Source organism: Rhinopithecus roxellana, chromosome 3, assembly GCF_007565055.1.
Source record: "Rhinopithecus roxellana isolate Shanxi Qingling chromosome 3, ASM756505v1, whole genome shotgun sequence".
Taxonomy (NCBI): domain Eukaryota; kingdom Metazoa; phylum Chordata; class Mammalia; order Primates; family Cercopithecidae; genus Rhinopithecus; species Rhinopithecus roxellana.
Window position 1 is genome coordinate 155,556,988 of NC_044551.1, and position 18,530 is coordinate 155,575,517.

The window sequence follows — 18,530 nt, forward strand, 5'->3', positions numbered from 1 at the left end:
GAGTTTGGTGTTCCCCATCACAGCTCAGTTCTCACCCCTTTCTAACCTCTCTTCTCTCCATACCCCACGTGCATTAACGATGCATTAAATGATACATGGTTTTTCATTGCTTGAGGCATAACCATAGGCTTTGTAGTCCCATTCTGCTCTTTTTTTTTTTTTTTTTTTTTTGAGACGGAGTCTTGCTCTGTCGCCCAGGCTGGAGTGCAGTGCAGTGGCCGGATCTCAGCTCAGTGCAAGCTCCACCTCCTGGGTTTATGCCATTCTCCTGCCTCAGCCTCCCGAGTAGCTGGGACTACAGACGCCCGCCACCTCGCCCGGCTAGTTTTTTGTATTTTTTAGTAGAGATGGGGTTTCACCGTGTTAGCCAGGATGGTCTCGATCTCCTGACCTCGTGATCCGCTCGTCTCAGCCTCCCAAAGTGCTGGGATTACAGGCTTGAGCCACCGTGCCCGGCGTGTAGTCCCATTCTGCAAACAGTTAAATTACATTTACGGTAATAGAGACAGAGGATGTATAATTGTGTATGTCCATGAAAAGGAAGTGAATTTTTAAAGTGTTGTAGAAGCCTCAAATTCCTGACTTATGGCAGAACTTTATTCTTCAGTGACAAGGCTTCTCCTCCCCTACCACTTTGGTATTACAATGAAACACTTTGAACTAGTCAGTGACTTGTTTTAAGCAAAGGTAAAATATTTCATTGTAAGTGTTAGTTTCTTGACTGCTTCATTTCTTCTTATTCTCTTCTAACTGGATTAAATGTCTGCAGGCCAACTTTGGTTTTAAGGGCCATTTGCCATTTTCCCTGTGGTGTAAGGGAAGTAAGAATGCTATGTGAAAGCTGGGCAGGGCTGATGGTGATAAACCTCTGGCAAGAAAGGAGAGGACCAGACACTGCAGCCTCTGAGAAGTCTGTCAGATGTGTTTGGGTTGAGTGCTCCTCCTAAAATACGGCAATACAGTTCTGATGCTAATCACCAGAAGTTAGTGCAGACCCCGTAGGTTAAGGGCATGGTCCCCAATAAGATTGCCCTCACTTCATATGCCAGCTGCAAGTTCTGGGGTCTCCAGGCCACCTGTACTTCTGACCAGCCAGGTACAAATCTAAGGGGTTCCTATGACCCACCTCAGGTTCAGTAATTCACTAGAACAACTTGTAGAATATTTTATTATACAGGATACTAATCAGGACCAGCCAAATGAAGAGACACAGAGGATGGAGTCTGGAAAGGTTTCAAATATAGAGCTTCTGTGCCTCTGCCAATGAAATCAAGGTGCGTCATCCTCTTGTCGCATTGGTGTTTTCACCGACCAGAAGCTCCACGAGTTTCAGTGTTCAGAGTTTTTATTGGGGTTTCATTATGTAGGCATGATGATCCAATAATGATATAGTTGAACTCAATCTCCAGTCCCCTTCCCTCAAAGCCCCGGTCCTCTAATCACATGGTTGACCCGCTATCCTGAGGAATCTCCTTAGCATAAACTATCAGGGCTTGCCATGCATTAATAACATTCTTCCATTACTACTGAAATTTCAAAGATTCAGAGGTTTCCTCACAGGAATCAAGGACAAAGACCAGACAAATTATATAATACCTCCCCATCTTAAAGTTATGTGAAATGCATGATTTTTAGGTAGCTTGATTACACAGGCCACCTTAGGGTGCTGCAAAGTCATAAACACCATGTAGAAGAGGTAAGGCAGGGCAGGTTTGTTTCGATCCTTTTTATGGTCATTACCCAGTGATTTACCACTTGTCTTACTGAGTGCTATTTGCTTTGAGCTTTCCTTTTCCCTGGAGATTGTCTTTTCTGAGTCAAGTTTTTTCTTCTCTGCAGGGAATCTGATCCCATCTCTTTGCACCAGAGTGAGTGGTCCTTTCTCATAGAATCATAGGTTCTTAGTCTGGTGTGTAAATCCCTTTCACCTGTAATCTTTATTGTCATGTAGTATTTCTTGGATCCTTCAGCAGTGGTAAACTCTCCCTCCAGAGACAGCATATTTAACTGGTAGATTATCTGGCTGTTAGGAGAGGGGAGTCACAACCGCCTTTTTTTTGGAGCCCCTCCTGTCCATGTTCTTGCTGATTACACATATGTGAATTAGAGGTACTTTAAACATAAGATAAATGGCCTGGCACGGTGGCAGGATCATGCCTGTAATCATCGCACTTTGAGAGGCTGAGGTGGGCAGATCACTTGAGGTCAGGAGTTCGAGACCAGCCTGGCCAACATGGTGAGACGCCCCCCCCATCTCTACCAAAAATACAAAAATTAGCTGAGCGTGGTGGCGGGTGCCTGTAATCCCAGCTACTCAGGAAGCAAGGCAGGAGAATTGCTTGAACCCCGGAGGTGGAGGTTGCAGTCAGCCGAGGTTGTGCCATTGCACTTCAGCCTGGGCAAGAATGAGACTCCGTCTCAAAAAAAATAAATAAAATAACAACCACAAAAACAAACAAAAAACATAAGATACATATGTGAAGGGAAAGTAAATCTTGGGACCCCCAAATCACTAAGCTAAAGGGAAAAGTCAATCTGGGAACTGCTTAAGGCAAACCTGCCTTCCATTTGCAAAGTCATTTCTCTGCTCATGGGGATAAATGCATATCTGATTGATTGCTTCCTTTGGAAAGGGAATCAGAAACTCAAAAGAATGAAACTGTTTGTCTCTTATCTACCTATGACCTGGAAGCCCCTTCCCTACATCAAGTTGTCCAGCCTTTTAGACAGAACCAGTGTATATCTTACATATATTGATTGATGTCTCACGATTCCCTAAAATGTATAAAACCAAGCTGTGCCCCAAGCACCTTGGGTACAGGACTTCCTGAGGCTGTGTCACAGGCGCAACCTTAACCTTGGCAAAGTAAACTTTCTAAATTGACTGAGACCTATCTCAGATATTTTGGGTTGACACATACTTACATATTTTCAAGATGTGGTATAGAAAAAGAATATAAAATATGGAAAAAGAATATAAAATAGCTTAGTTTTTTTTTTTTTTTTTTGAGACAGAGTCTTGCTCTGTCATCCAGGCTGGAATGCAATGACGTGATCTCAGCTCATGCAACCTCCGCCTCCCGCCTCCTGGTTTCCAGCAGTTCTCTGCCTCAGCCTCTCAAGTTGCTAGGATTTACAGGTGCCTGCCATCACTCCTGGCTGTTTTTGTATTTTTAGAAGAGACAGGATTTCAGCATGTTGACCAGGCTGGTCTTGAACTCCCAATCTCGATCAAGTGATTCGTCCTCCCAGAATGCAGGGATTACAGGTGTGATCCACTGTGCCCAGCCCAGTAATAATTTTTTTATATTGATTGTATGTTGAAATAATTGTTGGTACCTTTTTGCTTTTTTAATGTGCCTACTAAAAAATTTAAAAATTCAGGCCGAGCGCAGTGGCTCAAGCCTGTAATCCCAGCACTTTGGGAGGCAAAGGCAGGCAGATTGCCTGAGGTCAGGAGTTCGAGACCAGCCTTGCCAACATGGTGAAACCCTGTCTCTACTAAGAATACAAAAATTAGCCGGGTAAGGTGTCAGATGCCTGTAATCCCAGCTACTTGGGAGGCTGAGGCAAGAGAATCATTTGAACCCTGTAGGCAGAGGTTGCAGTGAGCAGAGATCACACCACTGCGCTCTAGTCTGGGCGACAGAGAGAGACTCTGTCTCAAAATAAATAAATTAATTAATTAAATTAAATAAATAAAAATTCTTCTGTGGCTCTTGTACTTTTGTTGATCTAGATAATTTCCCTGAGCCTTTCAGAGGCTCATTTTGTCCCAGCTCTCTTCTGAATGCCCTTTACTCAAGGCCAGCCCTCATGGAACACCTGCTCCAGGGTCTGGGGATGAGGGTAGAGCAGTGGAGGCTGTCATTCTGGAAGAAGACTGCCCAGTGTATCCCAGGATGCCTTCAGCCTTTTGGGCAGCAGCCTCGCTCTGTGATGCCCATTGAGCTCACAGTTGGTCAGAGTCCCTAGGCTTTCCCTACATAGGTGCTACTGCTCAGTGTCATCATGTTCGTTCCTATCAGTTTGGATGCGGGTAGGTGTTTGGCTCTATGTATGGTTTTGAAACTCACCTAGTATATCACCTTCTTATATTCTATCTCATGTTCTGTCCTATCAGGATTGCTGCTGCATTGTTCTACATATTATTGGCTGCCCCCTTCCATTTTTTTTTTTAATTTATTTTTTATTTTTTATTTATTTTTTTTTTTGAGGCGGAGTCTTGCTCTGTCACCCAGGCTGGAGTGCAGTGGCCGGATCTCAGCTCACTGCAAGCTCCCCCTCCCGGGTTCCCGCCATTCTCCTGCCTCAGCCTCCCAAGTAGCTGGGACTACAGGCGCCGCTACCTCGCCCGGCTAGTTTTTTTTTGTATTTTTAGTAGAGACGGGGTTTCACTGTGTTCGCCAGGATGGTCTCGATCTCCTGACCTTGTGATCCGCCCGTCTCGGCCTCCCAAAGTGCTGGGATTACAGGCTTGAGCCACCGCGCCCGGCCGCCCCCTTCCATTTGTGTCCTTTCTTTAAAATAAAAAAATATATATACCCTTTCTCCTTTTATCCAACCTGATGTTTTATTTATTTATTTATTTATTTATTTATTTATTTATTTATTTATTTATTTATTTATTTGACGGAGTCTCTCTCTGTCACCCAGGCTGGAGTGCAGTGGTGCAATCTCGGCTCACTGCAACCTCCATCTCCCAGATTCAAGTGATTCTCCTGCCTCAGCCTCCTGAGTAGCTGGTATTACAGACACGTGTCACCATGCCCACCTAATTTTTGTATTTTTAGTAGAGATGGTGTTTCACCATGTTGGTCAGGCAGGTCTTGAATACCTGCCCACCTTGGCCTCCCAAAGTGCTAAGATTACAGGCGTGAGCCACCGCGCCTGGCCTATTTTTTTTTTTTTTTTTTTTTTGAGACAGAGTCTTCTTCTGTCACCTAGGCTGGAGTGCAGTGGCGTGATCTCTGCTCACTGCAGCTTCCGCCTCACGGTTCAAGCGATTCTCCCTGCCTCAGCCTCCCGAGTAACTGGGATTACAGGCGCCCACCACCCTGCCTGGCTAATTTTCGTAGTTTTTTAGTAGAGATGGGGTTTTGCCATGTTGGCCAGGCTGGTCTCAAACTCCTGACCTCAGGTGATCCACCTGCCTCAGCCTCCCAGAGTGCTAGGATTACAGGTGTGAGCCACCATGCCTGGCCTCTGATGTTTTTAAAATGCTGCCTAAGATTAGGCATAAGATAGCGCCTTTACTTTTCTTTTCTTCCTGTTTTTTTTTTTTTTTTTTTTTTTTTTGAGACAGGGAGTCACTTTGTCGCCCAGGCTGGTATGCAGTGACACAGTCACAGCTCACTGAAGCCTTGACCTCCCAAACTCAGATGATCCTCCCACCTCAGCCTCCTGAGTAGCTGGGACCACAGGTGCACCACCATGCCTCATTAATTTTTTTCATTTTTTGTAGAGATGGAGTTGCACCATGTTGTGCAGGCTGTTCTCAAACTCAAGCGATCCTTCCACCTTGGCCTCCCAAAGTGCTGGGATTACAAGTGTGAGCCACTGTGCCTGGTCTACTTATTTCTGTGGCCTCCTCCCTAGTGTGCACTGCCATCTCTCACTAGGCTTCTGTAGCAGCTTCATAATTATTATTATTATTAGTATTATTTTCTTGCACTAACCCTGACCCACTCATCCTGTGGCTTCTAGGTAAGCCTGGGATAATAGTCACAAATCCAGATTCTCAACCATGGCCTATAAGTTTCCCTGCCTACAACTGTCTTTAGTCCTGTGTCTCCCTTGCTGAATGACTTCTGTCATAGTTGACCAGTTTTCATCTTTGACCATACCTAAACATGTCACCACCTTTGCCCTCTACCCACATGTCACTTCCGCAGAGAAACTTTTCCTGGAACCCTCATTCCCTCCATTTCATCCTCTAGCAGTCATTTCTTCATTCTGTCACCAGTTTTACATCCTTTGTAGTGCCTCTTACTATCTGAAACTATTGGATTTGTTTATTTTCTTATTTGTCTGGCCCCACCCCATACTCCAAAAAGAATGTAAGTTGTCTGAGGACATGGGCCAAGAATAGTACCTAGAACATAGTAGGTGCTCAACAACTACTAGATGAGGGAACCTATTGGTTCTCAAAGTTAATAAACATTAGAGTTGCCCAGGAGCTCAACATTCAGATTCCTGGGCTATCACCCAGCCCCCTCCCCCAGATTCTGATTCAGTGGACTGAAGACTGTACTTTAGAAATGCAGAGCTCTGCATTATGACTGATCGTCAGTGTTAGTGGGCTTTGTCTATTCTGAAGTATCTGTAACATTTACAGAAAAGAGCGTCCTAATGCATCTTGCATATACACAATGCGCACAAGAGGAATGAACTGGGAAAACTTTTGGGATGTGGAGATGATGGAAAAAATTTGGAGATTTTTTTTGAAAAGGTTAACTGACATTGATTTGAGCAGTTTTTTGGGGGGATGGGAGTGGCTAGAATGAAGCTTTCGAAAACCTGTAGCAAACTTCCTGTATTTGAGGGAGAAGAAAATTGTAACAAAATTCTTATAACAAGTATTTATAGATTTCTTAGTATGTCCTGGTCACAGTTCTGGACATTAGGAATACAGTAGCGAATACAACAAAAATCCCCACTCACATAAAGATTATCTTGTACTAAATATGTATTTTATATAGTGTATATATTTTTTACAATATAGTAGAAATTGTACTGAGGTGATATGTGAAAGTTGTCCATTTTATCAGCGTTTGAAATGGAAGTTGAACAAAAGCTGTTTCAGTAGCATGTTAATACATGACCAAAACAAATTTGGGGCAGATGTGTTGACTTTTGCTAACTTGGTTTTTGGAAATTTTATCTATTGCTTTAATAGAAATACTTTTCTCTCGGACCAAATAAAATAGTATAAAAAGGTTATGCTTTAATTTGGAGTTTCACATAAAGTTGCTTCAAATACATGAATAGTTCCTGAGTAGTATTAGGGCTATCACCCACTCAGAAGTGGAAATATTTTATGATGCCTTGTGTGTATATCACACTATGGAAATAGAACATTTGTTTCAAGAATAAAAACCACATTATTGAGGTTTTATCAACAGAAGTAAATTCATCTAGTCCCCCTGTGTATACACAGTGTCGGAGTCTGTGTGGTGCTGGCTGCCTGTTGGATCTTTATTATTTTTTGAGACGTGGTTCTTGCTTTTTTGCCCATGCTGGTGTCGAACTCCTGGCCTCAAGATATCCTCCCTCCTCAACCTCCCAAGTAGCTAGGACTACAGGCGCACATTACTGTGCCCATTTCTGGGTCCTTATTTTAATAAGAATCTTTCATGATTTCACTTAAAAGCAAATAGCAGAATATTTGCCATGAGATTTCTCTTAACTGTTATTTTCTGAGGGTCTGGCTGGGACCTGTGACTGCCTCATCATACTGCACTTGTCAGTGGAATCTGGTAACTCCCTGCATGGTATTGAAGCCACTTCTCTTATGTGAAGGGTGCATAGATGTTGTGTATCCTCAAGGCCAGTGAGTAGGGGGAGCAGGAGCCAGAGGGCCAGTATTGGTGGGCTGGATGGCTCTTCCCTTTATCATTTTCTTCTGTTCTGGAGTGTAGCATAGCATTGACGGCATTTCTTTCATCTGTTTATAAAACGGCATGGCTTTTCAAGGCCGTGGTAAGGATAACACCTTTTATACTTGCCCCTTTCTCCCCATCAAGTTAATGATTTCTTTTTGTTGCTCTTCAATTTAAAGCGTACTGAGGTGAAGAATTTATTTGCTGTCAGAAATATTAACCTTTTTGTCAATAACACAGTACCCATGTGTCCTTTTTAATTGCTTCATTCCTTGCCCTCCTCCTTTGGCTATGAGCAGCTTAAACAGCTAAAGAGCATTGTTTTACCTTTTATTTTGCTCTCTTCTGAGTACATTTTCAATTTTGTGAATTGAGACTCGAGTGGCATAGGGAAAATGCCATTAATGAAATCTTGCCTGTAAAAATGATATATTATTCATGTGATATATACAACTGATTGTGTTTCATCTTTTCCCCACTGCTACCAGTAACTTCAGTCCAAAATCCTTTCCCCTCAGCTCCAGACCTTGTATTAAAATGTGGCTGTTATTATAATGAATTTGCTACATTACGATTCTATTCCATGGACTCCCTTGTGAATTAAGAACCAAAAAGTGAATGTAACTGGCATGCTTTTGAGCTGTTACCTATACCTCTACCCCCACTGCCCAACACACACAGTATTTCCCATTATCTGGAACTTCATAGGGTATGGCTTTATTGGTTTGAAACGTGTATTTTAACTGCAAATTGAATGATCTGCATTATACCTTTTATTCCGTAGTATGCTGATAATGTGTGGTAAAGTGGCCTTGAAAAAGTCTCTGTAAGGAGCATTTGAATTAAACACTGATCTTACATGACTACCTGTGACATCTTGGGTATTTTCTCAGTGCTTCTATATGATACTGTAGGCTGATATTCTGGCAAAAAGTAAATTTTAAATGAAGCTTCAGTTTTCTCAGATTATGGAATGTTTTCATGAGAGAAGTTAGATGTCCTTGGGGAGAATGCTGACCTTGGATTCCAGAAGAATTCTAAGCATGCTAGCTTGATTTTTCTCACATTTTCAAGGGTTTGTAAGTTCAGACCCTTACTTTTGTTTGAGACAAAATTGTCTTACATGTACTATTTTTAACGCTTTAACCAAAAATAAGCTTTTTGGGCTGAATTTAACTACCTCGTCAAATTCTGGGATATCAAGCAAAGGCAGTTGGATGAGCCTTCTTCTCAAGGGGCATTAGAAGTCTTCGTTTCTCTTGGAGCGTTGATAGGTATGACTAAAGAAGCACTCTGCCCAACCTTTGCTCTGTTCCAGAAAAGAGATGCAGTTTGGATACAGCTTTTGATACAGTTTGGGTATTTGTCCCTGCCCAAATCTCATGTTGAATTGTAATCTCCAGGGACCTGGTGGGAGGTGTTGGATCAAGGTGTTTGAATCTGTCATAGCTGGTGCTGTCTTTGTGATAGTGAGTTTTTCTTATAAGATCTGGGCATTTAAAAGTGTGTGGCACCTTCCTCCCCAACCCCCCAACCCCTTCTTTTACTCTTCGTCTTACCATGTGATACGTCTGCTGCTGCCTTTGCCTTGCACCGTGATTGGAAACTTCCTGAGGCCTCCTCAGAAGCAGGTGCTACTGTGCTTTCTGTACAGCCTGCAGAACTGTGAGCCAGTTAAACCTCTTTTCTTATAAATTACCCAATCCGAGGTATTTCTTTATAGCAATGCAAGAATGGCCTAATATAGCCTTCTTGTTTTCTCATCAGTGGAGCTGATGGCTTAATGTTCAGACAGTACCTTTTCTAGCTTTACTTATAAATTATTCACACAGGTAGGTAGACTAGAAGTAGAGAACTTTAAAAGTGGTTCATATAATACCATGTGAATGGAAATGATTACAGGATCATCTGAGTGGTGATCTGCACCACTGCACTCCAGCCTGGGTGACAGAATGAGACCCTGTCTCAAAAAAAAAAAAAAAAAAAAATTGTCATCCTAAAGCTTTAACTACGACATGTCTAAGTGTGGATTTCTTTTTATTTGCCCCATTTGGAATTTGTCTTCCCAAGTCTGAAAATATTATTTCATCCCTTCTGAAAAACATTCAGCCATTATCTCTTTCAGCATTGTCTTTCCCCATCATTCTCTGTTCTTTCTTTGAAATTCTGGGTAAACAGTAGACTTTCTCAGTTTATCTTGCATATCTCTTAAATTCTTTTGTGGTTTCCACCTTTTCCATAAGATGAAAATATCTTGGTTTTTCTAAAGAACTTCTTCATTTTGACTTTCTAAAAGGTTACTAATTATCTTTTCAGTAGAGTTTAAGTCAATATTATTTTACATTTCTAGAAGTGGTAGAAATTACTGCTTTTTTCTTGAACTTCTGTTTTGATCCTTTTCAGATCTGACTAATTATTTTTGAGTGTCTTTTTCCTTATCTGTACTCCTCTGTTAACATAAATATATTTTTAATATTGCATTTTCGATCATTTGAGTATACGCAGTATTATGGATCTGATTACACAGGTGGTGGTTTTGCTTATTCTTGCCCAAGATGGCTCATTTCCTTGTGTACATTCTGTTTTTTGTTTTTTGTTTTTTTTTTTTAAATTTGTGAGTTCACATTCCTGGGGTTTTGTTGTGGGAATTCTTTGAGGCCTGTGTTTAGCTTACCTTCCATGAGGTAAAATTTTCATTTATATTTGCTTCTGCCATCTGCTTAGAGGTACTACTAATTCATAAACTCTTAAATGTAAAAGTTTTCTGAACCATATACATAACATAATTTCTATACCTAAACCCCTGTGGAGGGCCAGCTTTTGATTAGAATTTGGAGTGGCGTATAGGGGCTTTTTCTTCTTTTCCTCCCTAAGCAAATGCTTAGACTGACAAATACCCTACTCTTTCCATGGTGACTTTCTTGATCACTCTTAGGGTTGATCACTTACTAGGGTTGTTGCCTTTTGCCTGTTCTAGCTCTGTGCAGTCTGTTCTGAGTTATCTGCCTTGAGAGGACCCTGGCCTTGGCCCATTAAAACCCAGGTTCTCATCATGAAATGGTACCTCCCTATAAAACCCCCCACCCACCGACCAGAGGAAACACTGTTTTGGGTGATTGCTTACTTCTCTGAAGTTCTCCTTTCTCTTTTCTAGCCTCTGAGAATTTCTCTTAATTACTCACCTGCTTAGCTCTGCATTAAAAATTGAAAAAGCATTATTAAAGCATAATCTACATACCATAAAATTACTCATTTTAAGTGTACAATTCAGATTTTGTTAAGTTTACAGAACTGTGCAACCATCACCACAATATAGTTGTAGAATTTTTCTATTACCCGTGCATACTTCATTTTTCAGTATTGTAAGATATCTTGTTTCTCCTAATAAGATCACCCACACCTTTCCCTGGAAATTGGAAAGGTGGGGGCTTATCATCATTTCCCCTGTGGATTTGGAAGTAGTTGCTAAAAACTTCTTGAGTGCCTCTGAAATGTTATGACCTGCATTTGGGACTTTTACTTTATGTATGACAAGTTTGTAAAAGTTGAGTTTTTTATTTTATTGTTATTTTTGACTTTTAGGCATTCAGACCATTTTAAAGAAGAAAACTTGGGTGCTAGCTTGGCCCGGGGTACAGGGGAAGAGATGTATGTTTTGAGCTCTGTTCCTCTGGGCTGCTGCTGCATTGGTGGGTCATTATGTAGACTTAAAAGCTCCCTGTCCCACATCTCTTCTCACTTGCTTACTCCTACAACAGGTATAAGCTGTTATGAGTCGGTCATTAATTTATTATCTAGAACAAAAAGAAATCTTATCTTGTCTTCCTAAAAACATTCCAGGATAAGAGGAACTCAGCCAAATAGGAACCCAGGAGCAGTTACTGAAGGAAGTGGGAAACAACTGTTGGACTTCAGTAAATCATAAATCTGTGTATAATAGAGAAAAATAGTCATCATGGTTACAGAAGGAGCAAGATTGAAATAAAGTCATAATGGGATTTTTTCCTAAATGAAACTTCATTTAACAAATTTTATGTAAGGAAAGATCATCCATTGTGGAGTAAAGGTAGAGCCTTCCTAAAAGACTGAAAAAGTTGTCTGTCATGTACAGATGTCTAATCTGTTCATCTGACACAGGGGGGCTGTGAGTCATTTCCTCAACAGCTCAGATTTGAGCTTGGGTTTTCCTGAAACCAGCAAAACCCAAGGCCGATTGCATGTTTTCTGAAACCTGCTCTTCTGCAAGGTCCAAACTTCCACACGGTAGGCATAGATGGTATGAAAGAGGGCTACCTGATCTCATGTAAGTGGTTGTGGTGTCAGTCTTAGCCTACCTCTTTGAATAGCTGGAATTAGAGACATTTTAGTTGCTAATACAAGTAACTGTGGTAGCAAAGATAATAATTTATTTTCCTAACAAATCCAGAGATACTTCTCACTGTTCTACAAAGTCTTGGTTCTGCTGGGTTCTCTGTGGAAGTTAACTGCTCCAAGTGTTTTCCTTTTCCTTTTCTTTTTATTTGTTTATTTTTTTGAGACAGAGTCTCACTCTGTTGTCCAGACTGGAGTGCAGTGGCACCATCTCATCTCACTTCAACCTCCGCCTCCCGGTTTCAAGCAGTTCTCATGCCTCAGCCTCCCAAGTAGCTGGAATTACAGGTGCACGCCACCAGGCTGGGCCAATTTTTGTATTTTTAGTAGAGGCATGGTTTCACTATATGGCCAGGGGCTGGTATTACAAGCATGAGCCACCACGCCTGGCCTCTTTCTTTTTTTGGGACAGGGTCTTGCAGTCATGGCTTGCCGCAGCTTCAACCTTCTGGGCTCGAGCTATTCTCCCAACTCGGCCTTCCAATTAGCTGGGACTATAGGTGCGTGCCACCACACCCAGCCAACTAAAAATTTTTTAATGTATAGAGATGGGGTCTTGCTATGTAGCCCAGACTGGTCACAAACTCCTAGCCTCAAGTGATCCTCTTGCCTTGGACTGGGAGCCACTGCACCCAGCTCAGAGTGTTTCTTATTCTAACCTCAGGATCTTCTTTAGACTCACTGTTAATTGTTACCTCATTCTAGAGCCCCAGATTTTCCAGAGAGGCATTTAGGAAGCTCCTCTCCTCGCCCTGTCCTTTCATTGTAGTCAGGCCTGACACTAGTATGTGAGGTTAGCCTCTCAGAGAGCTACGGTCATGATGTTGCATTTGCACATTTGTCATTGTTAGAAGTGAGTAGCCCTGTCCCTGGGGGGTGAATTGAAGCTCATTCATCTGGAGAAGACTGTTAGTGACAGGCATTCCTTCCTCCTCCCCGGCCTCCTGAAATAGGCAGTGTGCTCTTATAGAACATTACTGCTTCAGCAGTACACCAGAAATATTTTAAAGTAATGTTTTAAAATAAAGAACAAGTCTTCCATAACCTTTGTTTTGTTAGTGTTTGTAATCATGAAACAGAAAAGATGGTTTAAATAAATCAGCCATTTCAGCCTTAGCCACACACTACCCTCATTTGTCTGATGTAGAGAGTACTTATATAATCTTTTGCTTCTTTTTTTAAAATCTTTTGCTTCTTAATTTAAATATTTTTCTGAGTTTTAAGGATTCTTAAGATTGAGAATATAGATTGAAATAAGATTGTGCTGGTAGTGACTGTCCTGGATCCAACATTCAACTGGCCTCCTAAATGATGGGAATAGGCAGGGTGCTGGGCACTTCACCAGGGATCTTTGTTAGTCCCAAAATGCTAATTTTTTCAGTGATCATCAGATTTTATGTTTGTTGTTCAAAATGTCGTCTTAAGACAGTGAAGCAATAGAAGTTGTAGATTACTCTTCATGAACACATCTAATTCAAGCTTTCTCCTTCAGCGAATATTTGTTTCCTTTTTTTTAAGTCATATATTTTACAAAATTTATCTTAGGTCATATTTTTCAGTGATTTTTTAAGCAAATAAATAGAAATCCCCAGTCATCTCTGTAGATTGTCATCCTGAAAAGAAATGTCTCTTTGCTTGGGTCCGGGTGACAGAGAAGGTGGAACTGTAAGTGTCAGGGAGTATAAGTGTTGCTTCTTTATGGGACTTTGAAGGACTCATAAACATCAGAGATCTGACTTTCCAGTTCCCTTACATTTTTATGTTTAAATTGCATGTTAACTTCTTTTGTTTCTCCTTGTGTTTGGGCATTACAGGATTCTGATAGTTAGCAGTCTTACAGAAAGCTGATAATCCCTAACTGTGACACTACAAACAACTGCCATAATAGTGTATAATTTTTCTGATGTGTTTATGTGCTTAAGTTGGGTGGAGGAGTAAAAATCAAAGGTTATTGCCATTGCCCTTGTTTACTCTAGCATTTAAATTCCCGGAAAGTGCCTCTGATATTCAACTGCCTACTCCTTTATCATTCATAACTCAGTTTGCAGCTGGGGTAAAGATGTGTCTCAGTACCATGTATTCAGTTGGGCCCAGATATTGCTGATGGAATTGGCTAGCCTGTTCATTTAGAAATATGGATAAACGATCACAGCCTTAGCAGTCTCTACATAGTAACATTACAGAGCTTCAGCAAAGGAAGTATGATGCAACCTGAAGGATTGTTCCTAGCTAGGTGAGCTGTATCATTGAGATGGCTGGACAGGAAGGTAAAGATTTCGGTTCAAATTAAGCCGCATCAGCCAGGAGAGATTCAAGCTGTCAGTGTTTTGAGAAACCAGTTGAAGGGCAGTTTTGCTCTTAACTATGAAACATAACCAGTTGCGTTTTCCACTTTTGATCATGATTGCCTTTGATCCATCCTGATGTTGTCTTCCTGTTATTTTTTTTTTATTTGAAAAATTGCCTGGTGTTCAAATAAAATTCATTTTGCCTTAAGATAAGCATCTATTCCCTGTCAAATGAGAATAGCACCTTAGAGTTTTTTATTTCCTTCCTTCAAGAACACTGGAAAACACATTTTTATCTGAGGATAACAACAGTTCTTCCTTGATGCCCTTGATTCCTCAGCTTTTCTCACCTCATTTCCCATACTAGAAGAACCCTTTTCTGAAGTTACTGTTCAGGCGGGTTAGAGGCCATGCAAAGCCTGTGAGTTACACGCCCTGGGATCTTTTTGATGTATGTTATGAGTCTGTATAGTTTGCTTTGTACAGAGTTAAAAATGTGTCCTCATCTAAGTAAATAATCAGGCTGTGAGAAGGAAGGCACCCTTGGCGCTCTTGTCATCTGTTCCAGAATGGTCAGAGGTAGGGCCAGGTATGTGTGTTTTCCTTAGTAGTTAAAAGAGAAAAATCTTTAAAGATTATTTTTTATGTTTATAGGTTGCCAACTTGGCCTGTTCCATCTCAAATAATGAAGAAGGTGTAAAGCTTGTTCGAATGTCTGCAAGTCAGTTGGAAGCCCTCTGTCCTCAGGTAAAGTACAGCTGACACTGTCACTGACAGCATAACCACATTGAATTTTGATTAGAGTGGAGAGGAGGTTTATTTTGTTAAGTTTGTTTTGTCTAGGATTTTAGATGGAAGTCTTGGGAACAAATCACTGACACAGAACCCACAGAGTTTGGAATATTTTTTGTTTAACATTAAGTGACATTTGCATGGGAGATTACATGTTACTCCTTGCCCTTCATTGAAAATGCATAGTGGGCTGGGCACGGTGGCTCACGCCTGTAATCCCAGCACTTTGGGATCCCAAAGTAGGTGGGTCATTTGAGCCCAGGAGTCTGAGACCAGCCTGGGCAACATAGCAAAACCCCATCTCTTAAAAAAAAAAATACATACATACATACATACATACATACATACAAACAAAAGTTAGCCCGACATAATGGCGTGCATCTGTAGTCCCAGCCACTCAGGAGGCTACAGTGGGAGGCTGGCTTGAGCCTGGGAGGTGAAGGTTGCAGTGAGCCGAGATCACGCCACTGCACTCCAGCCTTGGTGACAGAGTGAGACCTTGTCTTGGGGGATGGGGGAAGGTATGGTGCCCTCCATTGCTGGAAAATACAGGGTGGCAGTGACCACAGTCTCTTTGAGGGTGAGTTTACACCCTCCTTGAGGGAGGGCCATCCGCGACATCTGACCATCCTGGAACCATGAGAGTTACCCACACGATTTACCTATATTCATTTTAATGGCCAGTATTTCGGTCTTTGTGTTGGAGGAAACCAAATTCACAAGCTAGTGTCTTTATTCTGTAGTGTCATAAAACAGCCTTACGGTGCAGATAGTAACTTAATTTGGCCAGCTTCTGAAGTGAAAGCTCAAGAACTTGTCTCCATTTATAATGGTATATTGGAAGACTGGTGATGAAGCTGCATTACGCATCTGGTGCTCTAGAAAGGCTCTGAAGCAAACGTGGCAACGAATGCTTTTTAAGTGCCCATTGTGTTGCCTGCCTCCTGTGAGGAGAGCTGAGTCCGTTTGTCTGAGCTGACGCTCCTTGTCATTCCAGGGGTTTCTAAGGAGTATAAGTGATGGTTCAGTAGAAGAGGTTGCCTCTCCACTTTCCCATGTATAAATTGCTCATGGCATACTCTGAGGACTTACCTCTCTTTATGTGTCCTGCCAGAAGGGAGTGGTCACATATAAAGGAGAGTAAGCAGAGGGACTGGAGTAATGAAATAGAGGTCATAGGAATGAAGTTTCTGTGTTATGTCTGCAACAAATTTTAAAATATTCTGTGACCATTATTTGGCTTTTTCATATAAATAATCCCTGACATTCAAGGTAGGCAACCAAAATAAGTAAAACCTCTCTTGGTGGTTATTAATCTGGCATTCTCATTGGTACATAGGTTAGCAGGGCATTTGTTCTAACACCTAACCATGTGGATTAATTTGCCAATGAGAGTTGCTCTGCCTTAATATTACTGTGATGGACACATTGTGAATTCAAACCATCTGATGGACATTTTCCCAACGTTAGTCCAGTCTTGAAATCTGCCAGTCATTGACAGCTGCATAGATATTTGCAATGAATCCAATCACCACATCCAGAAGGATCTTGGATGGCCAAGTTGTATGAGACAGATTTGAATTTGGATTCTTTCTTCAAGTTTGTTTGCCATTTACCCTATCAGCACTTTGTTTTTAATGCCTTTGGTTTTCCATTTGGTCTTGAAATGCTTGAAAAGTGACAATGCTTTCACAAATATGTGGAAACAGATGGTAGCATATACTGATCACACCTACCAAGAGTATTTATATAAATGATCTTGAAACCCAGGAAAAAAATCACATGGAGAGTCTAGTAGATCCTAATGAAAATGATGGTGTGCATAACTTGTGTGGCTAAGCCATGTCACATGGGTTTGAGTTAGCTGTCAGAAAGCATCGTGTCTTCCTCTCCCTTGCAGTTTCATTTTTCCTACTAAAACAGATCTCAAGAAGAATAGGCTTTAGGCAGACGGTGCCCAGACCACACCTGGTACTGGGTATGTGTCCTGAAAAAAACTGTGTTTTTTCAAGTGTGATTATTCTTCAGATTATCACCTGGGCTCATTGCTACCCTTGCTCGCAAACTGCTATGTACACAGGACTGGGCAGGTTCAATAGTGGCAAATAAAGGTGTTTACAGACATGGTCACAGCAAACTGGGCATCATGTGCTTGAATTTCAGTAGGCAGCTTTGACTCCACCCCAGCCCCGTTATTGCCAGATCCTTTCCTCCTCCTTCTTGTTTCTTCTTCTTCCTTTTTTCTTTTTTTTTTTTTAATTGAGATGGAGTCTCACTCTGTCACCCAGGCTAGAGTGCAATAGCATGATCTCTGCTCACTGCAGCCTCTGCCTCCCGGGTTCAAGTGATTCTCCTGCTGCAGCCTCCCAAATAGCTGGGATTATAGGCATGTGCCACCATGCCCGGCTAATTTTTGTATTTTTGGTAGAGATGAGGTTTCACCATGTTGGCCAGGCAGGTCTCGAACTCCTGGCCTCAAATGATGCCTGCCTTGGCCTCCCAGAGTGCTGGGATTACAGGCCTAAGCCACCATGCCCGGCCCCCTTCATTATTTTAAACAAAAATTCTGCAATTCAGGTGTTTTGTCATGTCTCAATTTTAAACAATTGGTAACTAATTTAAAGTTGTTAAAATATTTGAGGAGGATAACTCAAACTCTTCTATGCACTGCCTCTGGCCTGCTATGGCCCATGTGTTTCATGCTGAGAGGATCTCTCCTTCAAGGAAGCGAAGGAGTGTTCCTCGGAGGAAGAGGGCCTTAATTGTGGAGACCTCTGCCTCCTCTCCAGTTTGATGTGGGCAGTGATCACAAGCACCAGAGATCCACTGGGGCAGTGATCATAAGCACCAGAGATCCTGATTTCAAGGTATTTCCTTCCAAGGTCTATGCAAGTTAATCAACACGTTAGGTAACTAACTAGGGTAGTTAGTTAATTCACTGGGAGCTGAATTTGGTGTTTTAATATGCCACAGCATAGCCAAACATTTATTATTTTAAAGGGTGCGTTTCTTTATAGTAAGGCTACTGTTGACCTTTCTTCACAGTGTGGAAGAGGTGCTCAGTGTTTCCAGGATGTGTTTTAGTGTTTTATGTCTCATGCCTAGGCTGCTGTACATAGGCAGCACGACAGTTTGGAGTTGGCTCCTATAAGCTATTTTTAGTTTCTGGTGGAGAGAAATGACAGGTGGGACCATTAGAGTTTTCGCCCCCCACCCACCCCCCTTTTTTTTCCTTCGAGACAGAGTCTCACTCTGTCACCCAGGCTGGAGTGCAGTAGCACAATCTCGGCTCACTGCAACCTCCGCTTCCAGGGTTCAAGCAATTCTCCTGTCCCAGCCTCCCAAGTAGCTGGGACTACAGGTGCCTGCCACCACGCCCGGCTAATTTTTGTATTTTTAGTAGAGATGGGGTTTCACCTTGTTGGTCAGGCTGGTCTTGAACTCCTGACCTCAGGTGATCCACCTGCCTCGGCCTCCC

The 18,530-nt window shown here is 41.8% G+C and overlaps 1 protein-coding gene across 1 annotated transcript in view; it reads left to right on the forward strand.

The window, feature by feature from the left end:
* CTNNA1 (catenin alpha 1) overlaps positions 1-18,530 on the forward strand; it is a 180,253-nt gene that overhangs the window by 134,176 nt on the left and 27,547 nt on the right. Inside the window, exon 10 of the mRNA XM_010388106.2 lies at positions 14,915-15,007. Within this exon, the coding sequence (XP_010386408.1) occupies positions 14,915-15,007 (93 nt within the window). The remainder of the gene's footprint in view (positions 1-14,914; positions 15,008-18,530) is intronic.